This window comes from Neoarius graeffei, chromosome 15, assembly GCF_027579695.1.
Source record: "Neoarius graeffei isolate fNeoGra1 chromosome 15, fNeoGra1.pri, whole genome shotgun sequence".
In the NCBI taxonomy this organism is placed as follows: domain Eukaryota; kingdom Metazoa; phylum Chordata; class Actinopteri; order Siluriformes; family Ariidae; genus Neoarius; species Neoarius graeffei.
The window spans coordinates 26,918,380-26,935,692 of NC_083583.1; the positions used below are offsets into that span (position 1 = coordinate 26,918,380).

The 17,313-nt window shown below is 38.8% G+C and overlaps 1 protein-coding gene across 1 annotated transcript in view; it reads right to left on the reverse strand.

The window, feature by feature from the left end:
- The window catches only part of lrrk1 (leucine-rich repeat kinase 1), a 266,364-nt gene that overhangs the window by 39,855 nt on the left and 209,196 nt on the right, over nt 1-17,313 (reverse strand). The window contains exons 28-30 of the mRNA XM_060941094.1: nt 10,338-10,532; nt 8,356-8,507; nt 232-349 (exon numbers count right to left, since the gene is read on the reverse strand). Coding sequence (XP_060797077.1) covers nt 232-349; nt 8,356-8,507; nt 10,338-10,532 — 465 coding nt within the window. The remainder of the gene's footprint in view (nt 1-231; nt 350-8,355; nt 8,508-10,337; nt 10,533-17,313) is intronic.

The following is a 17,313-nucleotide window of genomic DNA, read 5'->3' on the forward strand; positions in this document are numbered from 1 at the left end:
TATAATACTGCAATAATTACCACTTGGACAGTGCAAGGCAGATGATTAGTTTTTGAGTTCCGATTGACCTCTGAATAGTGAAATAAATAAGACCTAATAAACATTCAAACTCAATTCTCTCTTTATCCAGAATAATGGAATTGTGATGTTGTGTGAAATAAAAATACAGAGAAATAGAGATTATACACTAGACAAAAAAAAAAAAGCATCATCATCATCCCAGAATCTCACCTCGGTGGCGGTCCACAGGGTGTTCTCCATCTTCAGCTGACAGCTGAGGCGTGATCCTGGGCACGGCATTCGCTTCACCTCTACCTGACCTTTGGCTGCGTTCACCACCGTGTAGTTCCTTTGACACACACACACACACACACACACACACACACACACACACACACACTTCTGAGGCTGCGTTGGGCTCAGGTGCTCCGATTGAAACTGATTATGACTGACTTGCGAACAGGATGGGAAAGACAAAGTGAAACCATTTTTATAAATGAACAATTCATCGCTGAGAAGAGATTTTATTTGCCTTGTATGTTTACATGGAGAACAGCGGAAACATCAACAAGCTCGGATGCAAGCAAACAAATGTCACCAGTTGATTTACTGCTGGTTTTCTGTTTGAAAGTTTATCGTAAATTATGCTGTTACTGAGCAAGCATGGCTATTTGCTTCTACTGGGAAAAGAATGAAAATACATTTTGTTGATTTGTGCAATTCATTAAGTCATTTCTGAAATGTAGATTCACAGCTATAGCTCTGAAATCATTCATCGTGCTGTACTCCGAGTAGCTCTCACCTTATGACTTAATTCCTCAAACGAGTCACTCCATCACGACCCTAAATCAGCTCGTCATTATTATTGCAGCTGAAATGTAAAATCTAATTTTGAATTAAATTGGACATTACCTTGACAACAGATCTACTAAGATGTCCGAGGTTAACTTGTACTGTATATATAATGTGATTAGCAACGTCAAAGCTTGTGAAAGTGAAAACAGAAATGTTTCGAACAGTTACAGTCTGACACTGCTCAGTAATTTTATCACTTCTGTAAAAAGCTACTAATCATAATTTACTGTCTTATTTGACTTGTCACTTGTATTCAGTGTTCAAAATATGTTCATGCTTTCACACTAGAGGGGATATTTCCACCTAGAGGAGGTGACTGGTGTGTGGTATTTTGAGTACTTTCCACTCATATTCGTGTGAATTTATTGTTAGGACAAAAATGCACCATTACTTTGTTACATTTGGCCAAAGTGTTCCACCTTTTTTCTTTCAAAATTAGATTCATGTTTTGCTCAATTACTCAGGTTCTGCTACGTCAAAAATTACTGAAGTAAAAGTAAATGAAATCACCAAAAAAAAAAAAAGTACCTGATACAATATCACTTGAAAACCCCATTCAGATAGCAGGGTTACTGGTCACAATGGATCAGAGTTATATTCCAGAAAAAGCAGGGGTGATGAGATCCAAGCCGTTCACTGTAAATGCATTCTTTATCTTATTGGACTTCTCATTGTCTGTTATACCATCGCATCTAGGCAACATCATGATGATGTCATGTCATACATGACTGCATTGCTTCATCAATCAAAAGTTGTCGCTTTAATCTGACATGCAAAACTATTTGCCCTCCAGCCTACCAAATATAACTAAAGGAAAATGTGCCGCCCCAGAGGTTAACAAATCAGTAATAGGGCAGCCAGGACAGGCAGATTTCAGGCCTGGGCTATTAGTGTTTATTCACACTTCCCTGGCAGACAAGTAAACTGTACAACCAGAAAAAGAAATAAAAAGCTACTACTTACTGACTTTTGCAAAGAAATGTTTTCATTTGGTATGCATATTTAAACAAAGTGAATGCTATAACTGCAGCTCGTATCACTTGTTCTGAATCCCAGCACCTGCTGCACTACACACATCAGCCAAGGCGGGACAACAGGATGATTTACGACAGGCAATCTTTTCTCAATCAGAAACATGAAAGTATGTGTTAACACTGAATAAATAGAGATCATACATTTTGGCGTAAAGCTGCCATATAAAACTCCTCCTAGTTCAGTGACATTCAGTCACCTTGGATGACAGAACACCATGCCCCATGCCCGATCCAAAACTTACTGATTTTTTTGTTGAAGGTAGAAGGTTTTTTTTTTTTTAAATAATGTATATATTTCTTAGGCTCTATATTAGTTTCAGTCATATATTTTTAATCATATATTTAAATAATATTGTCTGGCTTTTTTTCGTGGTATATCAGATATATTCCATTCAGCTAGCATGATATTGAACGAGTCAAAGACGAGTTCAATATCATGCTAGCTGAATGGAATATATCTGATATACCATGAAAAAAAGTCAGACAATATTATTATTATTATACATACACATTCCTTTCAGGCGTTCAACGCGTCTTTCTTTCAAAATTCTTTCAAAATCTTTCATATTTAATGAAGCAAACCTGGCAGCCATGTTTGTTTACAAATTGTCACAGCCACTTGCTAGCACGGACGTTTTACGTCTCCGACATGTGACGTCATGTTGTCTTGACAACCATGCAATATCGTAAACCATACTCAATGCTCATTCTCCATTGGGTCGAGTGACGTAATACACGTAGGATAAGCGATACGCTAACAATATTGCATGCTATCAAACCAAATGAATGAAACCTGCTAGAAGGGAATCGAACACCTTTTTATTCCATTGTTAAAGTGTATTGTATGTATAATAATAATGCTAAATACACTAGCTGAATATTAGCTACCACTTTTTAGCCTAGTTTATTTTTGGGCAACCAAAACACAAGACTAGGCAGCACACTGAATTATTTACTGCCTTGTGGGCTAGATAATGAATTGAACATTTGTCTACCTCTGTGCCTACTTCGTGCCCCAACAAGTCTGAAGGTTGAACCTACAGTAAGCTAGCAGTAGTGCTAGCATGATAATATCACCGAGCTACCAGGCAAAAAATGGTATGCATAATGTTTACATGAAGGGGTATAATTTAGCACATTGCCCTCTGAAAAAGTCTTTGACATCCTAATTTTTTAAAAGTAAAATTTGATGCGCATTTTATGACTTCTGCATTATTGGGTCAGTAAAATTTTTAACTACAAAACCAGAGGCTAGTGTGACTGTCAGAGTCTCTAGAGGAACTATGGCAGGTTCTCTGAGAGACTCAGTAAAACTTACCAGCCAATATTCTCATAAAACTGCACAAACTATACCCGAGTCTACTAATGCATTTCTAAAAAGCAAAGTGTTGTCACACCAAATATTGACTTTGTTTAGTTTATTGGTGTATACAATGTTTTATAGTAGTTTTAATGTAGAAACACTGATTTTTTTTTTTTTAAATAAGGTGCTTTTAAAAAAAATGTCAGGTGTTTTGTTTCACAAGATTTTTTTTTAACGTGCTAACATTTGCACCATATACTGAATGTAACACTGAATTATTATGGTCATAATTATCACCACTTAATTATCACATCATTATCACCACAGAATGCACTTTTCCTTAAGTAGCTATTTGGAGGTACGTTTTGACTTCTAGAGTAAATCATCATCATTAATAATAATAATAATAATAATAATAATAAATCTGCTACCATTTTTTTTTCGCAGGGCTGACACAGAGACAAACAACCTATGGTCAATTTAGAGCCACCATTTAAACTAACCTGCATGTCTTTGGGGGAAACCAGAGCACCCGGAGAAAACCCACGCAGACACGGGGAGAACATGCAAACTCCACACAAAAAGGCCCCCGTCGGCCACTGGGCTTGAACCCAGAACCTTCTTGCTGTGAGGTGACAGTGCTAACCACCACACTACCATCAGCCCTGCGATAACCTGGCGACTTGTCCAGGGTGTACCCCACCTCTAGCAGCAGTCAGCTGGGACAGGCTCCAGCTTGCCTGCGACCGTGTAGAACAGGATAAGCAGCTACAGATGATGGATGGATAAGTCTGTTACTGGAACAAACTCTACCCAACATGAAAATGAGGATCACCACACCAAGGATATCCCTCACAGAGGCCCTCAAGTTGCACCAACTGAAAACTGCCGAAAGCCAACCAGAACTAAATGGTCTAGGGAAGAGCACAAAAATGTGATGGAAGAATAAATTATGAACATGAGCCGTTAACTGTAACGGAAAACGATGAAGCTACTGTACATGTCAATCCAAACTGATAAAGAAATTAAGGCCAACAGACCAGAGATAGTAGTGAAGGACAAGAAGGAAAGACTTTGTCTGCTCATTGATATGTCTGTCCCCACCTAAAGAAACACTTCTCTAAAAAGTACAGAAAAACTCTCCAGATACAAAGATCTAGAAATAGAAATTGAGAGAATGTAGGGTATGAAGACCACAACCATACCAGTGGTAATAGGTGCTCTCGGTCTGGTCAAGAAAGGGACTGAAAAATACATCAACAAAATCCCTGGTAACATCAGGATACAAAAAATTCAGAAGATCGTCCTCCTTGGCACTGTTCACATATTAAGGAGGACCTTATCTATCAAGTAGACCCATCACACCCTCATGGTAGCCCAAAGTCCAAGGAATGGACTCGGCTCCATGACCGAACAGGACATTAAGGGAAAAAAAATAACAATAAAGCCAGCGGTACGGTGGTGTGGTGGTTAGCACTGTTACCTCACAGCAAGAAGGTCCTGGGTTCGAGCCCAGTGGCCAACGGGGGCCTTTCTGTGTGGAGTTTGCATGTTCTCCCCGTGTTTGCGTGGGTTTCCTCCAGGTGCTCCGGTTTCCTCCCACAGTCCAAAGACATGCAGGTGTGAATGTGAGTGTGAATGGTTGTTTGTCTCTATGTGTCAGACCTGCGATAACCTGGCGACTTGTCCAGGGTGTACCCCGCCTCTCACCCATAGTCAGCTGGGATAGGCTCCAGCTTGCCTGCGACCCTGTAGAACAGGATAAGCGGCTACAGATAATGGATGGATGGATGGATGGAATAATAATAAAGCCATGGCCTGTAGCTTACAGAAGCAGCCTTGGGCCCAAAGGGTTGCCGGTTTGATTCCCAGGATCAACAGGAAAAATATGAGGGAAGTTGAGTGAATGAACAGGACTTTCCCCTCCCTCTGCATCATGGCTGAAGTGCCTTTGAGCAAGGCACCTAACTCCCAACTGCTCCCCGGGCGCTGTGGCATAGCTGCCCGCTGCTCTGCGTACAGTATGTGTGTTCGTTGCTCACTTGTGTACATGTTCACTGCTTCAGATGGGTTAAATGCAGAGGAGGATTTTCGCTGTGCTTATGTACATGTGACAAAGGCTTTTTCTTCTTAAAAAAAAAAAAAAAGTAAGCACTTCCACTAAAGGTTTTTGGTTCCTCTTTGAACCCCTGACAACCTCCGTCATGTACAGGATATAGTAGTGCACTCTGTAGGGGACTTGCTGTTTCGCTGTGGAAGAGTAAAGACAAAGCTCTCTTTCTCCTCGTATTTCTGAGGCTTTGAATGTGAATTACAGCACCTTTCAGTGCATCCTGAGGCTGCTCCATTTGGCGTGATGACATGGCTGTGGATGTAATTGGCAACACCTGGGCCACGAGATAAAAGCCGGCCATTCAGGTTGTGTCAGGATGCCTCCCTCGGGTGGCTGGCTGAGAGACAAAAAACAATCTCACCTGGAAGCTATCTCCTGAGATGCGCTTCAGGCCACTGCCGTTTATCTTACAGGAAGCCCGTCATGCATAATAACGAGTTCGTCTGCATGCTCATGAATATTAATACATCCTCAAACAGATTTCTAAGTGCCGTGCGGTTCATTTAAATATTTTCACATTAACTGGGGTTAATAGGGGTGTTTAGTTTCACGATTGTGAGTTTTTAAAGGGGGTAACGGGAGTTAATGAGGAAAACAGGAAATGTGTGGAATACGCGAACTGAAGGGTGCTTACTCGAAAAGGCAGCACTTGAACTGCTGATCAACATTAAAAGACGGCAAGGAAATAAATGAGGGAAATATTTAATTTTACCCAACAGCAACCAAATATTGAAAATAGGCAAATTGTCATATCACGATCGTTTTGACCGCGATTAACTTATCACAAATATTTTATCATGGGTCGTCAAATTTGTAGGTTTGCCTGAGACACAGATGGGGTTCCAGGGTCTGTGATAATGGAGTTCTCTTTTAAACAAGCTCAAAATTCATTAGCCTAGGCTATTTTTTCAATTTGAAGCCCAGCTTAAACCTGTTTTACACCCCGGAGGCGCCACCCCAAAACGCTCCCATGATGTTAATCAGTGTTCTTTTACATCAGATGCCTGCATTGTGCAGAGCAGTATGGGGTATTTTTAATGCCAAAACAGCACATGGGCTATATTTCAGACTGTAGCCTCCTACAGTATCACATGCTCTGGAGTCTGTAACAATCCACACTGAGTGAGAGTTCTAACTGCAACCGTGTACAGGAGTGAAAATCCCATCGGGTACAAATTATACAAGATCATGTACAGATACACTGCCAGTCAAAAGGAGCATAATTGCAATTTTTAATGAGATTTTATTTCAAATTAATTTTGTTTCCTCAAACAAGTAGTTTTATGAGGAGCTTACAAATTTCAGTGTGCAAAGCTTCTTCAGGAATACTTAAGATTTGAAGAGACAAAACCTCAGTTTTAATTTGCTTATGTCTTTTCTTGGCCACTTCACAGCGTTAATGTCTTCATTACTGTTTTTATTCCCCGGTGGCCGAAAGGCCTGAAGGGGGATTATGTCATGGCGATTTCCTTCTTTCCTTCCGGCCATCCGTCCTGGGAAGGGTGCTCACCTTCTGAAATCAACTCCTCTCACAAATTTTGGAGGAATTTCACGAAACTTGGCAGGATTCTTTGTTTATTGTCGGTAGTACGCATATTGTAATTTTGTTAAATTGGGTCACATTTTACCAGAGTTACAGCCCTTGATTAACAAAATTATACTTTGACAATTTCATGAAAGCGTGTTTTCCTTCTGAAATCAACTCCTCTCACAATTTGTGGAGGAATTTCACGAAACCTGGTTAAAGGCATTGTTATATGTCGGTAATACGCATATTGTTATTTTGTTCAATCCTGTTGCATTTTACCAGAGTTGTGGCCCTTGATTAACAACCTTGTACTTTCACAATTTCACGAAGGTGTGCTTGCCTTCTGATGTCAACTCCTCTCACGATTTTTGGACGAATTTCTTGAAGCTTGGCAAAAGGCCTTGTTATGTGACAGTAATACGCATACCGTGATTTAAATAACTTGATTAAATAACTTGTACTTTGACAATTTCATGAGGGCGTACGTTCTTCTGAAATCAACTCCTCTCACAATTGGTGGAGGAATTTCACCAAACTTGGCAAAAGGCTTTGTTATATGACAGTTATACGCATATTGAAATTTCATTTAATTTGGGCAAATTTTACCAGAGATATGCCCTTGATTATTAACAAACTTGTACTTTGGCAATTTCATCAAGGTGTGCTCGCTTTCTGAAATCAACTTCCCTCACAATTTTTATTATCCCCCACTGGCCGAAAGGCCCGAGGAGGGATTATGTCATGGCGATGTCCGTCCGTCTGTCCCGGGAAGGGTACTCACCTTCTGAAATCAAGTCCTCTCACAATTTTTAGAGGAATTTCACAAAACTTGGCAGAATTCTTTGTTATATGTCAGTAATACACATATTGCAATTTCATTCAATTCAGTCGCGTTTTACCAGAGTTATGGCATAGTTGCCAGAGGAGGATATTGTGCTCTCAGAGCACTCTTGTTACAAAATAGTCGAGCTTAATAAAAATGAAAGACAAAACACCTGGTATGATCAGGTGTGTCCACACCTTTGAATAGCAATGTATCTACAGTTTATATTTACTAAACCAGTCCAAAGAAACACAGAAGTAAAAGCTTCATGTCAGGCTCCTGAGTGGCACAAAATTGGCCGTGCTCTCAGGGAGGGAGGGAGAGTGTACTCTGTGAATCTTTCTCTACTACCTATCAATCACAGTGACACTAGCCAATCATGGGTGTCTGTAAGCTCATGCATGTGGAAGTGGATGGATAGCATTTTTCTCTGAGTGCATTACAGCACCTGACATTACATTTGCAGCAGTTCGAAAAGATGCAGTCGGCTGGTTTCAGGCGCCTTGGAGGAAGCTTCAAGTCCCGAATATTTAACGTTAGTGAAATGCATTACTGAATTACATAAATACCTATACATTTGGAATCAGTTCAATGTTCAGTACAGTACTGCTACACATGCAGCTAATAAATCCACGGAACAGAACTGAAAATGAAAACTACTTTCCAAAGGCTTACTCGCCTACACATTCCCACACACACCTGGTGTCTTTTTCTCCATCCCAGAAGACGGCGCTGTAGCCCTGCAGTGAGGAGAGGAAGAGCTGACTGTGCTGCTCGCAGGGCAACAGGTACCTCAGACAGGCGAAACTCGGCTCCTGCATCTGTCTCAGGATAGGCATGGCGAGAGGACGCTACACACACACACACACACACACACACATTAGACTGCAACAGACCCCCCCCCCCCCGATATTCTATTCTTCTATCCACAGGTAGAGACCAAGACTTTTTTGTGTCTGATGAAGCAGAAACATTTCCTAGACTCAGAAAGTTGCTATTTATTTTTTGTCCTCTTTACTCTAGAGGTTCTACTCCAACAGTTATGGGAACGTACACAACAATTAGTGTGGCACAAATATAACACTGAATCCCATAGCTTCAATTAACATTATACCACAGCACTACTGAACTCTAATTCTGATTGGTCAGGAGCTGTTGATTAATTATCAATAACAGCGTGGCTCAGACAGTAGTTCTGCTTAAAAGTAAACCACAGGTTTATATTAAAGCGCTCATTCCAATATGTTATCATTTCTATAGTAACGGCTTATTTACAGGGACATGTACGAAAGAGGACACATCACATAATCTAATCTAATAAAAACAGATAAAAAAGACGGGCTCTTAACAATTAAAAATGTTGATTTTCAGTGATGGTGTAAGGAGACATTTAACATTTATGGAAGGTGTGTCATGGAAGGTGTGGCAGAAGAAGGACAAAACTGTGGGGTATGCTGTTACAGGAAAATAATACACTTTGGGATGGTTTAAGTGAATCTGCTTCATGTTGAGCTGCTTTCATACCACCCCAAATAAGCATTGTTTTTTTATTCCATACTTACGGTCATAGCAGATATCAGACAGACCAAATCTACTTAGAAGGTAGAAAGCTTCAGCACTAAGTATTACTATACAGTATAATATTTATTCTGTCCACATTCACTGGATATGAGCAATCGTGCGCTCTGATTGGCTACTCTACTACTAGGATATTAGCTCATATACTGTGAGATAGAGAAAAACAAAATGGTGTCGTGTTGCTGAACCAACCGAAGACGAAATAAAAACTCTACTTGAAAATACCCCCCCCCCCCCCCCCACCAAAATACAAAAAAAAGCAGCAAAGTATTTCATAGTAAGAATTTTTTTTTCCAACAATTATTATTATCGCATTTTTCACAAATTGCTAGTCATTTCGCCGGTTTGTTTACATTCTAAGTGGAAATGATTTTGTCGGACGTTTTGTATAAAGTTTTTATTTATCGAATTTGCAAAAAATAAAAAGGCTCTGTTTCTCAAAATCCAGTGAATGTGGATAGAATAAAACAGTTATTCCACTCAATCTCGTCGTACATGGCTTATAGCTGACTCGGTGCTACACGGCTCATCAGCTATCAGCTCATGTACGACTTGATTTCGTGGAATAACTAAAATATTTTGAGAAAAATGTAGATCAGGACTATACCTAAAGCCTGGCAATACAATATGAGATCTGAGCTAGGGTAGCACTAATAGGAAACTATGAAACTATATTAATAGTTTCATGGTGGTGATGTGACTTTTTAGAGGCAGCACACATGTAAAACAGCCAATAAATCATATTTAACAAATGTTAAATATGAGTTTGCTCGTGTTAAATATAAATTTAACTTGTATAGATTTTTCTTTAAACAAAAACAAATTTCAGGGGTGCATCTGTACTCTGGAACAGCTTGTTCAAAAAAAATATGGCGCATGCTTTTAGGCCACATTGCAATAATGCAATGCTGCACATGACTTGGAGAGAAATTTCTCAGTAATTATGTTTTGATACCTTTTCACAGCCATTAATTTACAACTCCAGCCGACTCAAACTAATCCTACTCACACTAAAAGCCCTCATCTACTACGTTATGCAGATCTGTATTTTGAAATATTTTTAGAGTGATTAAAAGACTCAAATTCAAAAAGCCGTTTTATACCTTCTCTGGTTTGGTCTCCCAGCATTCCTGCATCAAAGCCTGCAGGCAATAGAACTGCACTTCCTCTGGGATTCCCAGAACAGGCCGGATACCCTTGGAAAGTTTTTTTGCTATCTGCAACTGGTGATGACCCAACGATGGTCGGCGGCCAGACAACAGCTCAAACAGGACCATCCCATAAGAGAACATGTCCACCTGAGAAACAGAAATAGAGGAAGAGAGAAGAAACCATGTAGAAAGGAAAGGAAGAGAGACCCAAGGGGACAGAAAGCTTTATTTGCACATCAGTCATTAAATATACAATAATTGCTTTTTGAAGCTTGACACGTGGGAAAGTGTACAGGAACGTAAAGTGGTGTCTCCTCCGTAACATTCTTGGGATTTATATTTGGCTTCTGATCCTCAGTTGTACAACAAAACCCGGACAGAATGGAACCAGGTTATATCTGGAGTATGGCTTTATCAAAGTTATGCAGTTTCTGTGAATGAACGAGAACCTTGTCTAAAAAAAGAACATTGTGTGGTTTTAGAAAGGACAGCCTTGCCAAGTGGGGAAAACAGAGCCATGGTTTCCCCACACTGCTGAAGGTACAGTAGCATAAACTGACATCACTCAGCAAGTATTTAAGCTATGCAGGAAGTGCACTAGAGACAGAGGCTCGTCTGGACTAATCTCATATAAGGCAGTGTACTACATTCTTTTTGCTTGAGCACGGCAGCCTCTGCGGCTACAGCAAAATCTGAGAAACGCATTATAAATTCCTTAATTACACCCAGACCCATTTAACCACTGAGGCGCCTTCGCAAGGTATACTTAATATGACTAATTTTGGTTGGTTTAAGATTCTCTATCTTTATAAATGTTCATTTGCTTTGCAGAGTTGATGCATTTTTGGTAAATTTTCAGAAAACAACCAGATAATCTTTCAAATGTTGTTTATCCTAGAAAAGACCATCATTTGTTATTCAAATAACAAGCCATGGGTAACAATAAATATAAAGGACATTCTCAGTGCCAAGAAGGGGGCTTTTAGAGCTGGCAATATGGAGAAGTTGAGGACTAGAAAGAAAAGAAAGAAAGCACAACTTTATTCATCACACACTTGTGAAATTCCTCTCTGCATTTAACCCATCTGAAGCAGTGAACACATACATGCACATACACGTGAGCAATGAGCTAAACTGTGTCCTGGACAGTCTAGTCCTGGCCAATGTGTCCCAAGTCATAGTCTCTTCCACGGCAGGATCTGGTCTTCCGAGGTAGTCTCCTGTCCCAGTACTAACCAGCTCTTTGACGCGGCACCGATCTCTGTTTCCATAGTCCTCAGCCTCTTGTCTATACAGCTACAGTAGGGTTACAGTGGGGGGCTAGTCCTCTGGTAACCGTGAGAGTTTGACTTCCCTACTCGCATCTGTATTGCAGCATGCCTTGCTGCAATACAGATGGCAGTAGGTACCATTTTTATGATGGTCTTTGGTATGACCCGACCGTGAGTAGAACTCACAATCTCCTGGCTGAGAGGCGGACATGCTAACCACTAGGCCAACTCGCGGTCAATGCTTCCCACCCACTCCATAATGTGCTGATCAATCAAAGGAGCAATAGATTGTCAATTCCCTGACCGGCAGGCCATAGTATGTACGCTTACAATTTACAACAATGTGAAAGACTAATTCCCCCAAAATGCACCACAGAACACCACAGGAGGTCATTCCTGCCCACGGCCATCAAACTTTTCAACCTCTCCCTCACAGGCTACTCGGTAGACAATGAATACTGCATTTCTGTAATTATTCCATTGTACTACATCCATCCACACTGTACCTAGGTTCAATAATTACATAACTATTCAATACCTTACTCAATGTGTAATACTTGTGTAATAACTTCTATGTACCATAGCCATTATTTACTATTTATGTGAATAACTAACAATAACCTCCCTTAGTCAATCCGCATAGTTATTTTTCCTTCCACATGGCTATTTACGTGCAATAATATATGGTTTATGCTTTTATATATATATATATATATATATATATATATATATATATATATATATATATATATATATTTCATATGTTATACATGTTTCATTTTGTAATTTCTTGTGTGAGCAACTGCAGATGTACTCAAGTTTCCCTCGGGATTATTAAAGTATTTCTGATTCTCTATTGGATTCCTCTTAAAATGTTGGAACCTACACATTGCTGTAATTTAACACTAATGTTAATTACTGTTAGAATAAACATAGCTAAAGCTGTTCTTGCAGTGATCAGATAAACAAAAGCTACTTATATCGTGAAATTCAGAGTTTCATTATTAATCACTGCTGTGTAATGACTTCCTCACTAGGATGGGCTTATAGGCCTGACAGAGGGATTAAAATCAGGGCTGTAGCAAAGGCTTAAGTTCAGGGGACAAAAAACAAAACCTGAAGTATGGCAAACAATAGTAATAAGCTGACTTTTTGTGTCATATTAGCTTGAAAATGTCACTCTAAACTGATAAAACAGACGACGTGCCATTTCTTGATAAACAGAAAAAAAAATGTTAGAATTGGAAAATTGATGTGGTAAAAAAAAAAAAAACCTCTTCGAGATGGGCTGTTAAACAGTGAATTTCAGAGTTTCAGTATTAAACATCATTTTATAGTCACTTCCTCATTACTTATCGCTCTGAACTGGATTGGCTAAAGATATCTGAATATAGCACACTTTCAAACTGAAGTAAACCAATCATAGTGCAGCTCACCTTCTCACTGGCTGAGAAAGCTAGCCCTCTACTGACAGCTGCATGTCTTCTTGTCAAAAGCAAGGTTCCCACTCGAAGTCAAACGTCAAATTTTCGGACTTACACTGACTAAAATGCTGAATTTCCATGATGCATAGTGAACAGAAAAACAGGCCGCCTTTGTGCTGAGCGGGCAAAAACCAGCCACGGTATTTAAAACCCATCAATTTGGAAGCTTTATTTACAAGTTCACAGACGTTTTCAATACAAAACTGAGTTAACATAAACTTACTGCTTAAACATAGTAATAACCCAATAAAGAAAAACACTGCATGGGAAATATTATGTTTTGATAAATGGCAACTCAAATTTAAACATGCTACAAACAAAATTCCCTGATATTCCATGGTTTAGCCCAAAACAAACTATCAAATCCCCTGACTTTCCTTTTCTGGAATAGACTTTTTAAAATTCCATGATATTCCAGAATTTCCATGACCTGTGACAAAACAAACAAACAAACAAAAAAAAAACAGTAACTGTAAATCCAGATATAAAACACATCATTCTCATCTTTCCTTGAAGCAGGATGCTGCTAATTTCATCTTATACATGCGTGCCTTTTTTGTTCGTTTTGGTGTTTTAACAGAACCTTTCAGTGCATGTCATTGGAAGCTACTGTAAAATCGCAAAAAAAAGAAAAGAAATAAGAGCTATTTTAATTTCATACATTTATCATACTTCATATTTATCTAAGAATGTGATTTCATGATTTTTCATAGGTTCACTTATGTCATGCATAACAGACTGCCACACCCCTCAAGTGGAGAGGCCTCCTCGCCCGACATCAGTGCCCGACCTTACTAAGGCTCTTGTGGCTGAGTGAGACAAATCTCCACAGACACACTCCAAAATCTAGTAGAAAGCCTTTTCAGAGGAGTGGAGGCTATTATAACAGCTAATGGAGACTAAATCTTGAACAGGATGCTCAAAAACCACATGTGGGTGTGATTGGTCTGGTGTCCACATACTTTTGGCTGTATGTTTATACTTTCTGAAAGCAGACCCAAATCCAAGGGTGCAAGGCATGATCTACAGTCTGGAAAATATGAGCTTCCTGACCTAATATAATAACAGCTTGCTATTACAATATATTTCGAGGTACTGCACATATGCCTTACTTGGAAATATATTCAAAATCCACTGATGAAGCTCTGAAGTTGGTGACTGCAGGCCAAAGTGTAATATTTGGGGTTTTTTTTGGATCATGTGAACACTGTGATTCATCCAATCTCAGAACTATCTATAGTGTGTGACGATAGTCACGCTGATCACAGTGTACAGCAAAGTCTAGGGATTGGTTAGAGGGAACATTCACATACAGCAAACCAAATCAAGTAACTGACTACTAATTAAACCCGTAACTCCTAATTATGCAGTATTGGATTAGTGAGTGGTCAAGCTATAAGTGGAATCACCTTCATTCCCAGACTCATGCGACTTTAACAAGATTCCAGCCTTTACATTTTACCTTTTTACATTTTTATTAGTCTGACTTCCCAGCGTGCATTTAACAGTTATTCCATGAAATCCAGTCATACATGAGCTGATAGTCGACGAGGTGCTATAAGCCGTGTACGATGAGATTAAGTGGAAGAATTGTTTTGTTCTATCCACAATCACTGGATTTTGAGAAACAGAGCATTTTTATTTTTTGCAAATTCAATAAATAAAAACTTTATACAAAATGTCTGGCAAAATAATTTCCGCTTAGAATGTAAACAAACCAGCGAAATGACAATAGCAATTTGTGAAAAATCCTATAATAATAATCCTTGAAAAAAAAAAAGACGTTCTTACCATCAAATACTTTCATTCCATATTTTGTTGCTTTTTTATGGGCGGGGATATACGAGTAGAAAGAGGTTCCGTCCGTCCGTCTGGTCACGTTTTGGTTTCCGGGCCATATCTTTAAAACTACTGAAGATATCTTCATGAAACTTTGTATACCGTACATATCAAGCAACATGTGAACTGGTGCCTTTTGCTATTTTGGATTTTTGAAAAAAAAAAAAAGTATTTTTCAAAATTTTACATAAAAAATAGATTTTGACTTAGTTTCTAAGAGCAATGTTCATTTCTGGAGCATATATCCAAAACTATTCATGATACGGATTTGAAACTTGGTGTACATGTTAACAAGGTGATGTAGATGTGCCTTTTCATATTAAGAAATTTGAGAAATTTAAATTTTTCATGTTTCCATGGAAACAATTTCAGACTTAGTCCCTCAGGTTAGTCTTAGGGGTAGGTTTTGTTTCAGGAGCAGAACTTGAAAACTATGAGTGGTATGGTCTTGAAAGTTGGTATATGTGTTGATTAAGTAATGTATATGTGCCTTTTGATACTAAGAAATGTGAGAAATTTTAATTTTTAGCTCACCTGGACCAAAGGTCCAATGGGTTTATACCATGGGCTGCTGAGGTCAGTGTGTAAAGAGGTCGGGTTGGTTTCCTGCAGCAGAACTTGAAAAATGTGACAAATAATATCTTGAAACTTGATATACAGTTGGTATATAGGGTGGGGGATACAGATGACTGTTTTCTTGCTTGTATTTCTTGGGGTTTTGTTTTCAAGTAGAGTTTTTATTTCGTCCTCGGTTGGTTCAGCAACACATTCTGCCGTTTTGTTTTTCACTACTCATGGTATATGAGCTGATAGCCTCGTTGTAGAGTAGCCAATCAGAGTGCGCAACTGCTCATATCCAGTGAATGTGGATAGAATAAAAGGTGTTAATTCATCTTCTATAATAGCAGCTCTTATAGTAGCTCCAGCTTCAAGGTATGTCACAGGTTTATGTTCACGCACTTGTTCGAACACATTATCATTTCTATAATAACAAATAATACAGGCAGTTGTAAGGCAGATGTTCTTCATAAATGTATTAAAAACGCATGTAATTTTTAGAAGGCGTCTCCAGTGTCAGGGTAAAGTTTTCTGATACAGAAAGGTCTTTTGGCAGAGGACTTGTCATTTTATAATAAATTAAAAATTGTTAGTAGTAAACTGCTGTGGCATAAGATGAATAAAAAAAAATTCAGGACATGCAGTTATAGGAAAATAATCAACTTTATGGTGGTAATGCCCCTTCTCTTTGAGCCAAACTTGTGTTACAGCAACAGAGCTGACTTCAGAAGCTTCCTTTTAACATCATCTTAGAGAGGTTTCTGGGAAATCTGAGCTGAAGTTAAAAGTAAAAAGTTAAAAAGAGCTGAAATCTAAGGGTTTATCAGAACTGCTGCTCAAATGGATTTCTACCTTTTCTTTGAGGGGTTTTAAACAGAATCCAAAGGATGAAAAAGTCAAGACTGAAAGATTTAAAACCTAAGGAAAAGATCCCAAGGCTGTGTATGCTGAACTCTCAGCTCTCACGATTCGGCACCAGCATCCCTCCTTAACACTTTCACTTCCTGAACAGACCCTAATGCTAATTTTGTTTGATTAAAAATAAACAGAATAATAACAAAAATTAATGTCAAGAAAGTCATCTGTTCAGTATTCAGTACTTCTATTGCTCATATTATTCACTGCAAGGCGTCCAGGCAGATGCGCGCACATGTGCACACACACACACACACACACACTTTACTATCCTTCTGAGGACCTTCCACTCAAATAATCATAATCATTTCAGAAAGCTAAATTTATTAACACTGCAACACCGAGTCAAACATACTTAGAAACGGGTCAAATGCATATGTCAGAGAATTAAATTCTTTTAAAATTTTATTCTTTGCAGTTTTAATAGCCCTTTGGGAGTAACTAGATTTTTATATTCTGCAGCAGTGTTATAAAACAAGCTTCCCACAGATCTTTCCGTATTAATATTTAATGTGGTTCTAAAGAGAAGCCTATTTAGCTGGATGTTATCAAATTGATTTATTTTTTATTTCATGTCAAAAAAGTGTGCTTTGGTTTCCTTTTTTGTGGCTATTGCCCCATATAGAGGCTGTAGCCATTATGTCATTGTGTTGTAAGAATGTAAGAATGAATGTAACAATCGCGCACTGCACATGCGCATACAGGTGTTCCTATTAAAATGACCGGTGAGTGTATACAATTCGGTTCATCATTCAAAATAAATGGACTAGACGACAGAAATCACTTTCAGACGCGTTTATGCTTAATACCAACGGAAAGTGCGTTCCTATTTTAAAATGCACTCCAGGTTGTCCCCTTTTC